The sequence below is a fragment of the Pseudoliparis swirei genome, chromosome 4, assembly GCF_029220125.1.
Source record: "Pseudoliparis swirei isolate HS2019 ecotype Mariana Trench chromosome 4, NWPU_hadal_v1, whole genome shotgun sequence".
NCBI lineage: Eukaryota > Metazoa > Chordata > Actinopteri > Perciformes > Liparidae > Pseudoliparis > Pseudoliparis swirei.
In genome coordinates this window covers 28,124,464-28,139,463 of record NC_079391.1, presented here as the reverse complement: position 1 = coordinate 28,139,463, position 15,000 = coordinate 28,124,464, and the positions used below count along the sequence as shown (strand labels likewise).

Below are 15,000 nucleotides of genomic sequence, written 5' to 3'. Positions count from 1 at the left end.
TTCTGCTTGTGCAAACCCAAAGATGATGTGAGCGACAGCAGGCTTCAAACATGAATTATTTTATTGTGACGACCTGATAGAAGCTGCAGTCTTATCAACTATGAAACGTGTATATCGGTGAAAATATAAACCACGGGGACGAAGAAACTGCATGTTTGACTTCGATAAACAGAACACGCCAGATGCTGCATTTGATTTCAGAAACTTACTAGTTGACGACAATAAATACGTTTTTAATGAACGAAGTCTCTCCTCAACCTCGCCGAGAGGAGACAGATGATGGCATAAGCTGAACAGTAATTACCGTTATTGATCCCATCGCTGTCCCTGCAGGTAATCTTATTTCTGCTCTGTGCCGCTTATTAGAATATGAACATAACGGCGTGACATTTATTTTGCCGAACAAGAAAGAATCTCAGGCGGCGATGTTGAGCGTGTCGTCGTGGACGCAAGCGAGGCATGCGACTGTGTTTAATAATATGAGAACGTACGCGACGGAGAGACAGATGGCGGTGGGCCGAGTGACAGATGGGAAAATGATCTCCGACGGGTGGATGTTTACAGTGAAGAGGGAGCACACACAACATCGTCAGTCGCTGTATTTTCAGGTTCGGTGTCTGAAACTATCGTCTGAGAGGTTTTGTTTATTCCGTCAAGAAGAGAAAAATAATTGTCCAAAGTTAATCAATAACGAACATAATGGCAAATTGAAGCCCCAGTTTGTAGTGCTGGTGAGTTGTATCGCGTTTAGTGCTTCTAATATCTAATTTACCCTCACTTCTAGAACTAGGGTGGACAAAATAATAGAAACGCCAGTCAGGACAGCCTCACAAACTACACAGCATGTATCATAGAGTAGAATAAACAACTTTCTAAAGGCTGAACATTCCAACCGCCATAAAGGATGTATGGCAGTGCACATTTGAATAAGTTTAAACATTTGCTTAAAGCCCCATAATGTAGTTTTTCCCTTTTAGCGCCCCCTTCAGTTTTGGAGGTATTTAACGTTTACTTCAGTGTCGTAAATACCCAGTTACGATAGATGCAGCCTCGCACACACTTGTATTGATGACCAGACAAAGTCAGAAACCAAGAAATGATGTCAACCGATAAGGTAAGAATATGCAAAGATTTTACATAAATATGACTGCATAGTTTTATTCATTGTGATATCGGAGATGAATGCTAACATAACCAAAAGAATGACATTTAGTTTAGATGAAATACCGATCAGCCTATATACGTTGTTTTCTAAATGTTTGAATGTGGAGTACGTGTGATCAAATACAATATTGTTGACGACACCAAAAAGCTACATATTCATAATTTACATTGGAACGTGTAATTCATTACAAGAGACTTCGCTTGCTTCGCCCTTATTCTGTAGCTGCGAGCGTGGACTGGCACTATATGACATTGCGTAATCACTGCCAGAAAGCAGGTCGAAGTCCATCCGCCCCGGATCGGGCGGCCCCAGAATCCTACATAGCGGAGTTATTTCCCCACAGACCCCCGATGGCAATGGCGGAGGCGCAAATCGCCATATTAAAAGTCATTGTAGCGGCACCATTTTTTTCAAGCTGTTATTTTAAGGTACAATTGTTGCATAATGTTACTTTAACTTAAGGAATGTCAGAAAAGTCTCCCTCGCCATGCCAGAGTACTTATTTATAGCACTTGCAGAGACACCGTGGGAACATTCGACAAATAATGACACGTTGGTGATGAACGAATGCAAATGAAGACGTGTAGCGGAATGCGCCATATCAATATTTTAGTACTGCATTACTATTTTAGGCAACGGCTGCTTGAGAAAACGACCCCGCTTTTAAAGAGGACTGCTTTTCAGAGCTCGACTTTTTAGAGATTTGGGGTCCTCGGGGGACAGCGACGCCACAAACACACGATGATCTTATAGGATGTGACGGATCGCTGTCGATTGAACCACACAACAAGTTCAAATTAGCTTGACTCCACAATGAGTAAATGTTTTACGATTCATACTTCAAGTAAACACGCAGTCATTTCTTATATCTTTTTTTCTGAAGTAATGTTTTGATATTTGTACTTTGGACTTGCAGTTGAGTGCTTAGAGTGGTGCTGCAGTAAAAGATCCCAGTACTTCCTCCCCCACATGCTGAAGACTACCATTACTGGTCACACTGGGAGGAAGGGAACTAAATGCTTATCATTTACATTTTCAGGTCCAACACAAATTCTCTCCACAGAAAGAAATAAAATAAATGTCAGTAATATAGAGAAATATGACGAGACTTTTGTACATTTATGTCCGAACTAGGTTTAAGTTCCAGCTTGGACCAATGATGATGAATAAGAATATGCTGACTGGTGATTGTGACCCGACAGTAAGTGAAAACCTAGAAAGCCCTCGGTGCTGGGTTTAGTTCTGTTAGTGTCGCCGCTACTTCTTCTCTGTTTAGTGCACACACACACACACACACACACACACACACACACACACACACACACACACACACACACACACACACACACACACACACACACACACACACACACACACACACACACACACACACACACACACACACACAGGCAAAACAAAGACCTTTCTGCATCACTTACATTCTACACTGCAATGCTAGAAGGGTCCAATAACAAAAAAAAGGACAGATCTGGACGTGACACCCACACTCACGCTCAAGTCAATAGAAAACTTTCCATGAGTGTTACTTCCCCTCCCCCCTCCCCCACCCCCGATAGGAGCAATTATCCTTTATTATATGCAAAACGGTGTGCAGTTATACATTGACAGCGCTCTTTTAGGCGTTCCAGTGTGCTTACAGGGGCTGCTGAGGCTGGATTTACAAGTTCCTGCCCGGCAGCTGGACCTCGCTGTCCCCATCGATGTGTGTGTGTGTGTGTGTGTGCTACAGCAGGCGGTTCACAATGTCTCTAAAGCCGGGCTTCAGCCGGCGTGCACCGTTCCCCCGGGAATCATTTCACAAATAACGTTAAATGGAGAAGAAGGGGAAAAAATGACAATGTTGCTTATGTTCGAGATCGGGAAGAAAGAAGAAAAAAAAAGGGCGAGAAATGTTTAGAGTTACAATCAGGGTTCGGATCCGTACAATCAGGGATGATGATGATGATGATGCGGCGACTTAGAAGATAACAAAGCTCGCTGTATACGCTCCGAGAGAGAGAGCGAGAGAGAAGCCATTTTGTGCAGCGTGTTTATAGTCCGGAGAAGCCAGAGCTCCCTTGGTGATGCTCATTTGTGGTTTACAGGGAGATAAAGATTTTGCTCAGGACGACGGGGCGGTCGGAGCGAGCGCTGCTAAATCTCCGCTGGCATTTTTGGAGACGTCGGGTGACGAGGTGCTTTTATTGCTTCCTGTGCTCTGGCTGTTTTGGGAACATCGCCACCGCGGCCTGTCGACCTATCATACCGCATGCGATGTGATATTTTTACTGATTCGGGAAGGAGACGTAGTGGGATGTGTACTTTGTGTGTGACACGTATTCGCTTGCAGATCCAAGGGCAAAACAAGAGGGGCCGAGCAACTCGATTAGGTGTGCTTGCTCAAGGACACTCCAGCGGGGAGGAGAACTGCCGTCACCAGGAGAACCACTTCTGGATGAGTCTGTTCTGATGTCCCACGGTGAAATAGAAATGATAAAAACAAAAGTGTACATTCGTCAACGATGGGCCCGTTGCCTAGTTACTCTCGGACGGGGTTGATTAGATCTATTAATTGAACAGCGACATCTCACGTAATGAGCCGGATTTCAAATACTATTTACAGTTTCGTTGATTGTACTTTACGTCTTCCTCGTCGTGGCGCTGCAGGATATTAATCGCGGCGGTTCCAACAGACGTTTCGCAAAAACAATGCACTCCATGCAGAAGTCGGAGCCACTGGAAGGGTTTCTCTGTGAAACAGCAGAACGAGCCAATTAGCACAGCGAAGGAGAGCGGATCAGAAAACAGAGAGGGTCCTTCGACAAATATAATCAAATATACAAATATATTATAATTACAGATGTAGGCTTGTCTCTACTGGCAGTTTATCTTTTTTTTAAAAGGCCCAGTTCTTTTCCCCTTGTTGTCTTTAGATAAAACTCATCATATCATGCTTTGTCTAGGATTAAATGATGAAGTTGTGGACTCACTGACATTATTGCCTTCTGTTTACCCAGCAACCTTAGAGACAGGCATTACATGTCTGAAATATAAGTATAAAGAAAACAAATGGCTGAGGCCCCAAAAAACAAACATAACGTCTCAATGGTTTAACTCTGTGTTATGTTAATACCGCTTACACTTAGAAATGACAAAAGACAACTTCTAAACACAACATGAGTGCGTTCAGAAGTTTTCCGATATATTCATCCAATCATTTTGTGGCAGCTCAAGAGATACTTGAGCTATAATCAACACGCTGTATGGAACATAACTAGTTATGGAAATGACATCATTAATTTTGCTAATGAATATGATAATTAGGAACGATCTAACATACAAACATACAGTATTTTACATAACGACAGTTGGCTGATCGATTGCAGACAGGAAACTAATCTGCAACTATTTAGAAAATCTATGACTTGCTTCAGTCATATTTCATGTACAATCTTAAAATATTATCTGAATACTGCCTCAGATTATGAGGATTTTAGTGATTTTTTATTCGTACGTGGTAGCCCGTGGTAGCGCCTTCGCTTCACACTCGTTGAGTTGGTTCAGTCTTTTAAAGAGAAAACTGGATTCACAACTCGGAGTGAGTTGCCTCCTGAATATCTGAGCTCCAGTGCACCAGTGTTCTTCGGTTTTTCGGATTAAAATGTTTAAGAAAGTCTGGCGCACCACAGAACATATTTGACAAGTTCTGGACCTTTTGAGTTTTGCACTTGTGAACGCACACCCGGAACCAGCTCCACTGGTTCATTTCAGGAACCATCAGTTAAGTAAAACAAGCAATGATTAATCAATCAATCCAGAAAATAATCTAATAGCAGAAAACACGTAACGGTTGTTCCTTCATTCCAAAATCTAATCAAATCCTCCGCCCTAGAGAGACAGCCTGGTTTGTCACTATATAGCTTGTATCAAGTATTATGAGTTCATATGTTATTGTGTTCACTGGGGAACTGACAGGCAGATGGCACCGTGCTTCATGTCCTGCTGCCACCAAACTGTAGAGCTGAAGATAGCTTCCTGTTCCTCCCCGGGTCTCTGGAATATAACAGTGACCTTGTACTTGCCTAAATGGACGGAAAAATACAATTATAAGCAATGAAACCGTGACGTCAAGTTTTCAAAGATGAAAATATGGACCGACTCATCTTTGTTCCAAACACTTGATTAGACTTCTTTTTTTTTATTTTTTAAACCACACAATTTTCCTCCTTTGTATGAATATCACAGCAATCTTCTCATGTACAAATCCATTATGCACGAAACACTCATCAAATGCGAAATGGGCCTGCATCCTTTTCCTGAAGATATGGTGATTAAATCATGTATAATGCATGTGCACCACAATGATATCCATAATGAGCACAGAGGCATCGTTCTCCATGGAGGACGGATAATGATGGAGAGTTCAACCAGTGAGGTCACCATGGTAATAAAGGGAGTAGCTGATGCAGCGCAGACTGCTGACCAGTTTTGAATGGAAGGGCTGAACTGTGGCCCGACTAACCTTTATCCCAAAAGATGATAAGACCCAGCAGAGAGAAGAAGAAAAAAAACTGCATGGGAGAGAGAGGTGGGAGGGAGATAGGGAGGATGGTGTGAGAGAGATAATAACTAAGATTAAATGTACTAAAGAAGTAAGGTTACTATGAGGAATGAGGGTATGGCAGGATATCTGAAAAAACCTTTCCATGGGTCGCAGTTCTTTGGTACAGCTTGCATTGATGTCCGAAAGTATGCTTCCATACACTTCTTACTGTGGGAAGTGTTGGGAAATGCAGAGGAAATACATTTCAATCAAGAGCCGAAAGAATTAGAGACAAAGCCACAGCCTAGTCTGTCAAAAAGCTCTAAAAATCTAGTGTCTTGGTAAATCCTAAAATAGTACAGATTATGCATAAAGTCGAACACTAATTACTGCCCGCCAGCCAACAAGAGATACAGGACTGTCTCAGAAAATTAGAATATTGTGATAAAGTTCTTTATTTTCTGTAATGCAATTAAAAAAAAATGCATTCTGGAAATGCATTCTGGATTCATTACAAATCAACTGAAATATTGCAAGCCTTTTATTCTTTTAATATTTAATATTTTTTTAATTGCATTACAGAAAATAAAGAACTTTATCACAATATTCTAATTTTCTGAGACAGTCCTGTACATCTGCATGTTGGAGAAACAAAAGGTCAGAACTAATGTGCAAAGATCCTTATATCTCAGTGGAAGGGGTGACTTTATGGATCCGTTGCGTGTGCAAAGGAAGTGAAAATGTGTAGCAGCATAATGAAGAAGTAAAAAAAAACACAACAACGTCTGGGGTTTGAACTTCTCCCTTCAGGCACTCTTATATGATCCTTATTGATATAATTATTTCTGTCACTTTTGCTTCCAGGACAGACACTCAAAAAGTGACAGTTCTATTCACAGGCATGAAAACGGGTCAGGGGTGAAAAAGGTGAGAAGGATAGGCGTGCGCGGGGGGGGGGGGGGGGGTGCTCATAGTAATATTGTGTATAATATGGTCATTCATGAACCAACTTCCTTTTTTTTTTTTGGCGTGAACAAGTCTTCAAGTCTTGTGCTCTGCTGAGCCACGACTCTGTTCCTCGAGTCTGTTCTGCCTCTACCTGGTTGTCACGATCTTCTATACCATACCTGCCATAAATATCATGATACTGATACAATACCATAAAAACAGTATACCATAAATACGATTCTGGTATATTTATCTATAATAGTAATAAATAAAATATCTGTATGGTTCATTTTTTACCAACTTTTTCAACACTTAACAAATGTCAGTAATATTTGTATTAATACAGCAAGATATTAATGAAACTACATGGAGCCATCATAGCATTGATTATCACTATGAGGCCGTTAGTCTGTATCTGACCAGAGGATACAGAGTTCATCAGGATGAGCAGCTGGAGAGTTACACAACTTTACAGACTGAATTTAAACATTTCACTTCTGGCATCTTTTTATTTTTTTATTTTTAAAGCCGAAAATTCCGCCACTTAACGCACCTCGCTGTGAGCTGCGCAGCGCAGTGTGCGCAGACAGCTCGACACGGAGCAGCGCGTGCGCTCTGATCCCACGCTCTTTTAATGAAGTATCGATACTAAAAATATGCTAAATCACATCGCTCTTAACGTACGGGTACTTTGTTAGCATCGCTCCACCGTGCAGCGTGACAGCAGCAGATGTAGCGGACTAACATTCAAGCTAACCTAAACCACCAAACGCTGAAGACATCTTGACGCTGATTGGCCGAGACGCGACACGTGCCCATCAAAGATGTTCTATTGCGAAGAGCACCACTTCACATGTTCTCCGTGTCCCACTCCAATCTCATAAACGCCGGCCGGCCAATTGACCCCCCCCCCCCTACCCCAAAACAAAAACTCTTCGGATCTACACGATTCACGTAAGTCACCTATTTTGGTTTCAAAACGGCGAATTTCGCCGAAAGGTGAGGGATTCTCATGCCTGTATTCAAAAACAACTACATATATGGATAATATGTATCCGGCACGAACCGACCTTTACGCTATGATGTTACACTGTTTCTTCACACATTGTTTATTTGGCGTTAATTTCCTGAGTTATTAGTCTCTTCTTACTTTTTACAAATTGATTGTGTCCAGACTTGAAAACTATTTTCTGAATTTCACAAATAGCCAGCAGTTTTTTTTGTCCAATTTGAGATGCGAGGACGCACCGAACGAGTCGTAATCTTTTCCTTTCACTGCACTTGTAAGAGCCCCGTCAGAATCCTGGTTAAGCACATTCATCGCCAACTAAACCAGCAAAAAGAAAAAAGAAGAGAGAGAGAGAGTGGGGGAAGGGAGCGAGCGAGCGAGGGAGAGAGAAGCTGGAAGCGAGGCAACAGTAGGGGCAACAACAATGGGGGGAGACAGAGATGGATTGAGCAGTAATCAGAAGATCAGAGAGAAGTAAACAAGCGGAGGAGAGGCAGAGCATGTGAACGGGCTGTGATCAAGGAGAGAGGAGACGACGGCCGTCTTAAAGAGACAGAAGAACGTCCTCGATTCTGACCGAGAGGGGCGACTCACAATTAATCAAGTGGTTTCATTACTGCCCCTCCGTTATTATATGGATAAAGAGGTTCTTTTTAAAATGTTTTAAAGCAATTAAAAATGTTCAGCTCTGTGAGACGAAGTGCGTCATCTTCCTCTGAGTTCTATCCCCCTTTCATTCATCTCGTCTTCGCGCTCTCGGCGTCTCAGACAACAATACGATCGGCATGCATTATTTATTGGAAAGTATACGTTTGATGTTTTGAAAGTACTGTACGTGCAGACAAGTGTGTCTGCTTGTGTGTGTGTAAGAATGATGCGATTCAGATTCAAAAGAAGGGCGGGTGTGTTCTGCGGGCACAGGTGTACGTCTCGATGATTTCATCACTTTGCATGCAAATTTGAACTGATGATGGCCGCGGAGAGAGAGATGGGGGGGGGGGGGGAGGGATGGGACATGTGCAGGAAATCGATGGAGTGAGAAAGGGCGGGAGGAAGAGGGGAAAGATGGCGTGATGATAGAGCTGCAGGCGCTGTGTTTGTACATGCACCCGCAGGCAAATTAATCATGGGACGCTCTCTTACTCCATTAAGATGCAAATGTAGGAAAATCTAGACATTTCCATATATTTGCAATACATCCCTGAGCCCTAAAGATTGTTATTATGCTAAATGCAGACCGAGTGCTGGATGCAGACTTAATATAATCATAAATCTGACCAAGACAAAGATTAAAAGCCTCTTAAGAAGTGAATTAAAGGGCATATATTTGTACTTATTACAGTAATGGGGTCTTAAATGAACACATTATTTTCTGCAAAAGTTGGAACAGTTATAGTTATTTTACATGAACATTTTTTATCCGCAGGTTTTCTAAAGCTTGAAACTATCTTTGCCCTTGTTACCTGACAATACTATTAACTTACAATATAAATATGTTTCAGAGTACAAGCTACTTTTGCATCGCAAATCAAGAGCTGTGCGAAACGAGAGAATAAATAAGATTTATATTTCATTTACTTTCATTTAAAACTTGAGATGCACAGCTGTGTGTCGCTTCATGGGAACCAAGTCAACGTCGTTATGCAGAACTGTTGCATCTGCAGTTTTTCTTCTCCTCGTCATAACAGTCTCGGCCCTCGTTTCGAGTTTCCTAAGAGATGATTTAGTGTACATAAATGCAGTTATGTCAACATCTGTCGTAGATATCCAAATGGCTAAATGTCACTCTCACAATGACCTTCAGAGCCACAACGAATTAAAAAACTACATGTATGATTATTTGTTTAACGCTTGTGAGTAGGGAGGCACCGATACCGATACCTGGGCCACGTAAGGCAGCGTAAGGCTTGACTTGACTATTTTCTGACTGTATCAAACTAAATCTAACAAATAAATACACTGATATAACTTTATTAAAGTCTTGTTTATGAAAATAATAAATCGGACACCGGAAATTTGGTTAAAAACTTCTAAATCAACAAGAAAAAATTCAGGTGTAAAACTTTTAACGCGGCACCTAATTGGTCAAACTAAAATTCCATTATTTAATGTGCATAAATATTGAATTAAATAGATCGGCCATATTGTGACCGACCTCCATCCCATATTTGAGTCACAACTTAACTTCTCTTGCTCATTAATAGTAACAGCTGAGTACAAGTACAACCACGAATTGATAAGTCGTAGTAGCAGTACAAGCCAATCTGAGAAAGACTCTTCATCCTTGATTTCTAAATATTTTCACTGACACCTCCTGTGAACCAACGGCAGCCTCCGTCGACTCTGAACTCTCGTGGGGAATCTGCAAATGATATTTCTGCAGTCACATTTCGGAGGCGTGTCAACGCTTTAGCAGGCAGCACAGCGGCAGCACTGGCAGGGAGCCTCTCTCCGCCACAGCGGAAACACACAAATGTCAATGTTTTCTGCGACTGCTGCCATGATTATGAAGGGAATGTCACTCTGACATAAATATCCACCACCTTGCAGATCATTTTTTTGTTGCCGCACTTTCACATTCAGTGGATTCAGTCTGACAGTGAAGATACAGACAGGAAACGTATGGAGAAAGAGGGACGACGTGCACTAATGGTGCTTCTCAGTTGTGTGTGTGTCTGTCTTCTTGCATTTTCAAGACAATTTGTCATTTTTAAGCAGCCGTGTAAATTCTGGCTTTGTGAAAAGACAAACGCATCTTTGACATACACTTTGTTTTCTTTTAACAGCAAGCCGCAACATATTAAATTGTTTTATTCTGTTGAAAAGTGACGCATTGAGTTGTTAATCAAATGCTCAATTCTTGCTCCCGGCTAATCTGCCACTCCGTTCATCACGTATACTCATTTATTTCACCCTGCAGCGTTATGAGGTATAGCGCACATATGAATGTGCGCGCACCAGTGACGACATCACCCGTCTGCCATCCGTCACCCCTCACTCACCTAGACTGGTGGGCTTGATGAGCTCGTCCAGCATGTCGTAGAAGGGAAGCCTCTGCAGCTTGACGTCCGGGTGGACCGGGTGCAGCGTGGCCGAGCCGGACAGGTGGTGCGTCAGCCCGGCGAGCTCGTGCTTCCCGGGGCCGAGCAGCGAGAGGGGCAGCAGGGCGGCGGGCGACGGGGCTCCGCCGTGGCCCTCGTACGCCAGCTGCGTCAGGCCGGCGGGCAGCGCGGCGCCCCCTCCCCCGGCCACGCCGGCCGCGGCCGGGTGGTGCGGCCCGGGCACGGCCAGCTCCGAGTGGGACACCATCTTGGCGGGGAAGCGCCGCCGGTAGAGCTCCTTGACCTTCATGTACACGGCGGGGCTGCTGCCGGCCTTCAGCAGGTTCAGCGCCTTGCTCAGCAGCTCGTGCTTGCGTCCGTGCTTGTTGCGCCCGGCGTAGCCCAGCAGCACCTGCAGCTCCGACACCCGCAGGCTCATCACCATTTGCTGTGATATGACGGAGGAGGAGAAATCAACTTCATGACGGAGGCGAACCTGATATTAAGTACCAATCACTTTTACAATTAAAAAGGTACGTGGCAATTTATTTGCATCAATTAGTCGACTAATTACAGCAAGCGGCTTTGTTTTTTTAATGTGAAATGAGCCGAGATTAAAATGCATTCAGTAATCACCACCCTGTGCCAACTGTGAGTCAATGAAAAGCAGGCCATAATGTGTGTGTGAAATCATCTGTGTGTGTGAGAAAAGGCAGAAGACTAACTCGTGATATTGCTCTTAATATACAGTATCGAAAGACCATTGATGAGGTTTCACTTTTTACAATCGTAAAAACAGTGCTTGCAAAGTAAAAAAGCTAATAAATAGGTGTATGAAAGCTAAAAGTAAAAACACAGGATAACTAACATGCCGAGGAGTAGATAATACAATAGAAGAGATAAATAGAGCGATGTGTAAAAAAAAACAGAACCAGTTAAAATGTCAGTTAAAGACTAGTACAATCAAGAACGTGTTGCAGACGGAAATATAAATGAAATCCAAATAAAACGATGGCTTCGGGTGAATAGCATTTTGAGATTTCTTGGGGCACTTTGTCTCCCTTGACTTCACGAACTGATTGTGAATGGGACCTCGCGTCGGAAACCCGACGAGAGCAAACCACGCGAGTTCTCCTTCAACGACGGGTTAAAGAACGGACAGAAAACGAAGCTGTTCTGCACTCGGGAAAACAAACTGCGCGACAGGAAATCAAAAGCGCCCTGCTATGTCAGAAAGTCCGAGCCGAGTCCTCCTGCATGTAAATGAGTGTGAACGCAAACACACCCACAGAGCCGCAGAGACTCACGAGGAGCCAGAGACCGACGACGACTTTGTGCGAATGCGGCGTTAACTCTTCGAGAGTCTCGGAGCCCCACCCGGCGGGGGGAAGCTTCAAGAGTTGCCGTGGAAGAAGACATCTGGCTGCTCCGCTGTTCCTCCCTGCATGACCAGGTACGGAAAATAAATGGACGGATGGAATTTTTTTTAAAGGCATAATTGGATGATTTGCATCGATATTCTGTGTCTTCGTCTGTCTCAATGCTGGTATGTCGCCTCGAGAGCAATGCCAGAGTCTGCGCCGGTTCTCTCCCGACGTTGAGATACCTCCGCACGGCACAGCTGGCGGTTTGCCTCACAGATGTTTGAGAGGGGGAAAAAAAGAAGAAGAAAAAAGAACACGCACACACTTTGGAGTTTTCCTTCTGGCAGAAACGCATTTCATTGCACGACGATGCATACCATAAAAGTCGCAGAACAGATTAATTTCCTGATGTGTGAGCCGTCAGCTGGATCTTCACCTGTTTGGATAAGAGAGACCCCGCCGACTCTGGGAGGCGGTGCACTCGACGCAGCGGGTAACTACAGAGGATCACGCTGAACATTCATATTATTTCCAAGAAACTTACACACACATCTCTGGACAGCATCAGATTCAATGTGGGGATTTTGTGTGATTCTGTCGGTTAAATTAATTAAACTAATTGATTTGTTGACAAAAAGGATTTCTGTGGTCGAGGACCGTCCCACTAACTTCAGGTAAAACTTAACAAAGAACAGCAAAGTGAGTTCTACCTCCCCTCAGTGAATGTTACTACTCAGCACTTCCTGCACCAGTTTAAATGTAAAGGCCATGATTAATTATCATTTGGCGCCGCTGCACCAAATGCTGAAAATGCCATTACTCAGCTCAGGAAATAAAAAGAACAAACACAGGCCAGCTAGGATTTATATAAAGAAACACAGCTGCATGCATCCTTATGACATTCATTACTTTTAAAAGGCGTGCCCTTGAGCAAGGCTCTAATTGTTTGCCCCAATTGACTGTGAGGACAGGTGTGCATTTAAATTACTTTCAAGTAATGCACTCAAAACCTGACCTCAAAAACATTAAAAAAACAGCTATTGGCTTAAAATGGGGCAATGTTATTTTAAGACCATTTCATCGCCCTAAAATCTCGCCAGAATTTAATCGTGAAAAGCCAAAGGAGCTAAAGGAAGCACATGTGCCTTGAAATGAAATAGACGAGATTGAGAATAATCGGCTACCGACAGTCATTTCAGTCTGAGCGTGTCTGAGGCTTCGTGTATCAAACAAACTACAACAAAATAAATCCTCCTTTCATAAATCCTTTCTTGGAACAACAGAGCGAATGGAAACAGGACAAACTAGAATGGGCACTCGGTAGAGCGCATACCTTCGCATATCACAAGATTGGGCATTGAATTATGAACATTTTGGCATTAGTTGCATGCCAATTGGATAGAAATTGACCTATGGTAAAAAGAAGATTTTGACCTTTTCATGACCTTGACCTTAAGCTTTGACCCGATCGATCCCAAAATCTAATCAAATGGTCCCCGGATAATAACCAATCATCCCACCAGATTTCATGCGATTCGGTTTAATACTTTTTGAGTTATGCGAATAACACGCACGCATACAAATAAATACACGGCGATCAAAACATTACCTTCCGCATTTTCAATGCGAAGGTAATCAGAAGGAGCGACGCATGATGAGCTCCTCGTCTTCAGGTGGAGGAGGGTCATGAACAAGAAACCCCAGCTCATCAACGAGCAGCCACCACAAACATGCATTAATCACGTGGACGGTACCGTGGCAAATCATAGCTGTGAGGCAGACCGTAAAGGAAATAAATCTTCACGACACACACACACACACACATACGCACACGCACACTGAGTAGCCTGTGAGAATGCCTTGGACCAACATCCTCTCATCTCCTTTAATGACAGACCAGGGATGAAAAAGGCACAGACGCACACAAACACACGCCCCTCAAATGACAAAGCATACCGGTCAATAATAATAATCAATTATATGTCCACAGTTATAATTGTTATTTGTGCAGTGGTGTCCATATAAAGGATTAAACCTTGAAGCCGATGATATTTTCTCACTGTTTTCTTCGTTATAATGAGGCCAATTCCTCTCTGGCTACACTGGAGACTTGCATTTCATTGACATTTAAAATGACATACTTGAGTGCTGTAGGCTGTAGCTTCTTTTTAGACTCTAAAAACGAAAAGACGAAGATGCACAAGAGATGCTTTGATACTCTTCTTTCCTTCCAGATACCGATACCTGAAGTATCTTCTACCAATGTCTTCCGATCTGATACCAGTGCGTTAAAAAAAGAAATAAAGTGGCTTAATAAAAAGTACATTTTCCTCTCTAATATATATTGCATGTTGCTGTGAAAACATCTCCTTCAAACAACTGTATTTATTCAAGTTTCTCGGCAAAAAATAAATGTTAAAATGTACCATCGCTTGATACTCAATCACGTAACTCAACGCGATCTCCGTAAATGTAAACGTCAGGACTGTGCTGCCCGCCGGTTCGCTAACAGGTAACGTGAACTAGATGTCAACACTTTGTCGTTTACGATGTAGAATTATGCGAGGAAAGGAAATAGCGTACGAGTCTCGTGCTGCTGCTGTTCCTATGAAACGTAGATGAGCTGATAAATGATATGATAACGTTGCATCGGATCCGTGGATATCTCATACTCGCTGATACCCATTTCAGTATTTAGGCCGTATCGGCGGCATTTCAAGATCATGGTATTTTACTTTATTAAAGGAATAGAGCCAAGTCAATATCAGGGCTGCAACTAACAATTATTTTAATAATCGATTAATCTGTTCTTTTTTGTTGTTGTAATATTCGATGAGTCGGATAAAAACAACATGAATTTCCAAACCTTTATTTAAAAACAGAACTTGACTCGCTTGATTTTCCTCGCCCGACTATATGTCGATCATCCG

General features: G+C 42.8%; 1 protein-coding gene across 2 annotated transcripts in view; it reads right to left on the bottom strand.

Moving 5' to 3' along the window:
- LOC130193269 (E3 SUMO-protein ligase PIAS1-like) overlaps positions 1 to 15,000 on the bottom strand; it is a 49,764-nt gene that overhangs the window by 12,873 nt on the left and 21,891 nt on the right. For both annotated transcript variants that reach the window (XM_056413726.1, XM_056413727.1), the window contains exon 2: positions 10,668 to 11,154. In XM_056413726.1, coding sequence (XP_056269701.1) covers positions 10,668 to 11,151 — 484 coding nt within the window. In that variant the 5' untranslated portion in view covers positions 11,152 to 11,154. The remainder of the gene's footprint in view (positions 1 to 10,667; positions 11,155 to 15,000) is intronic.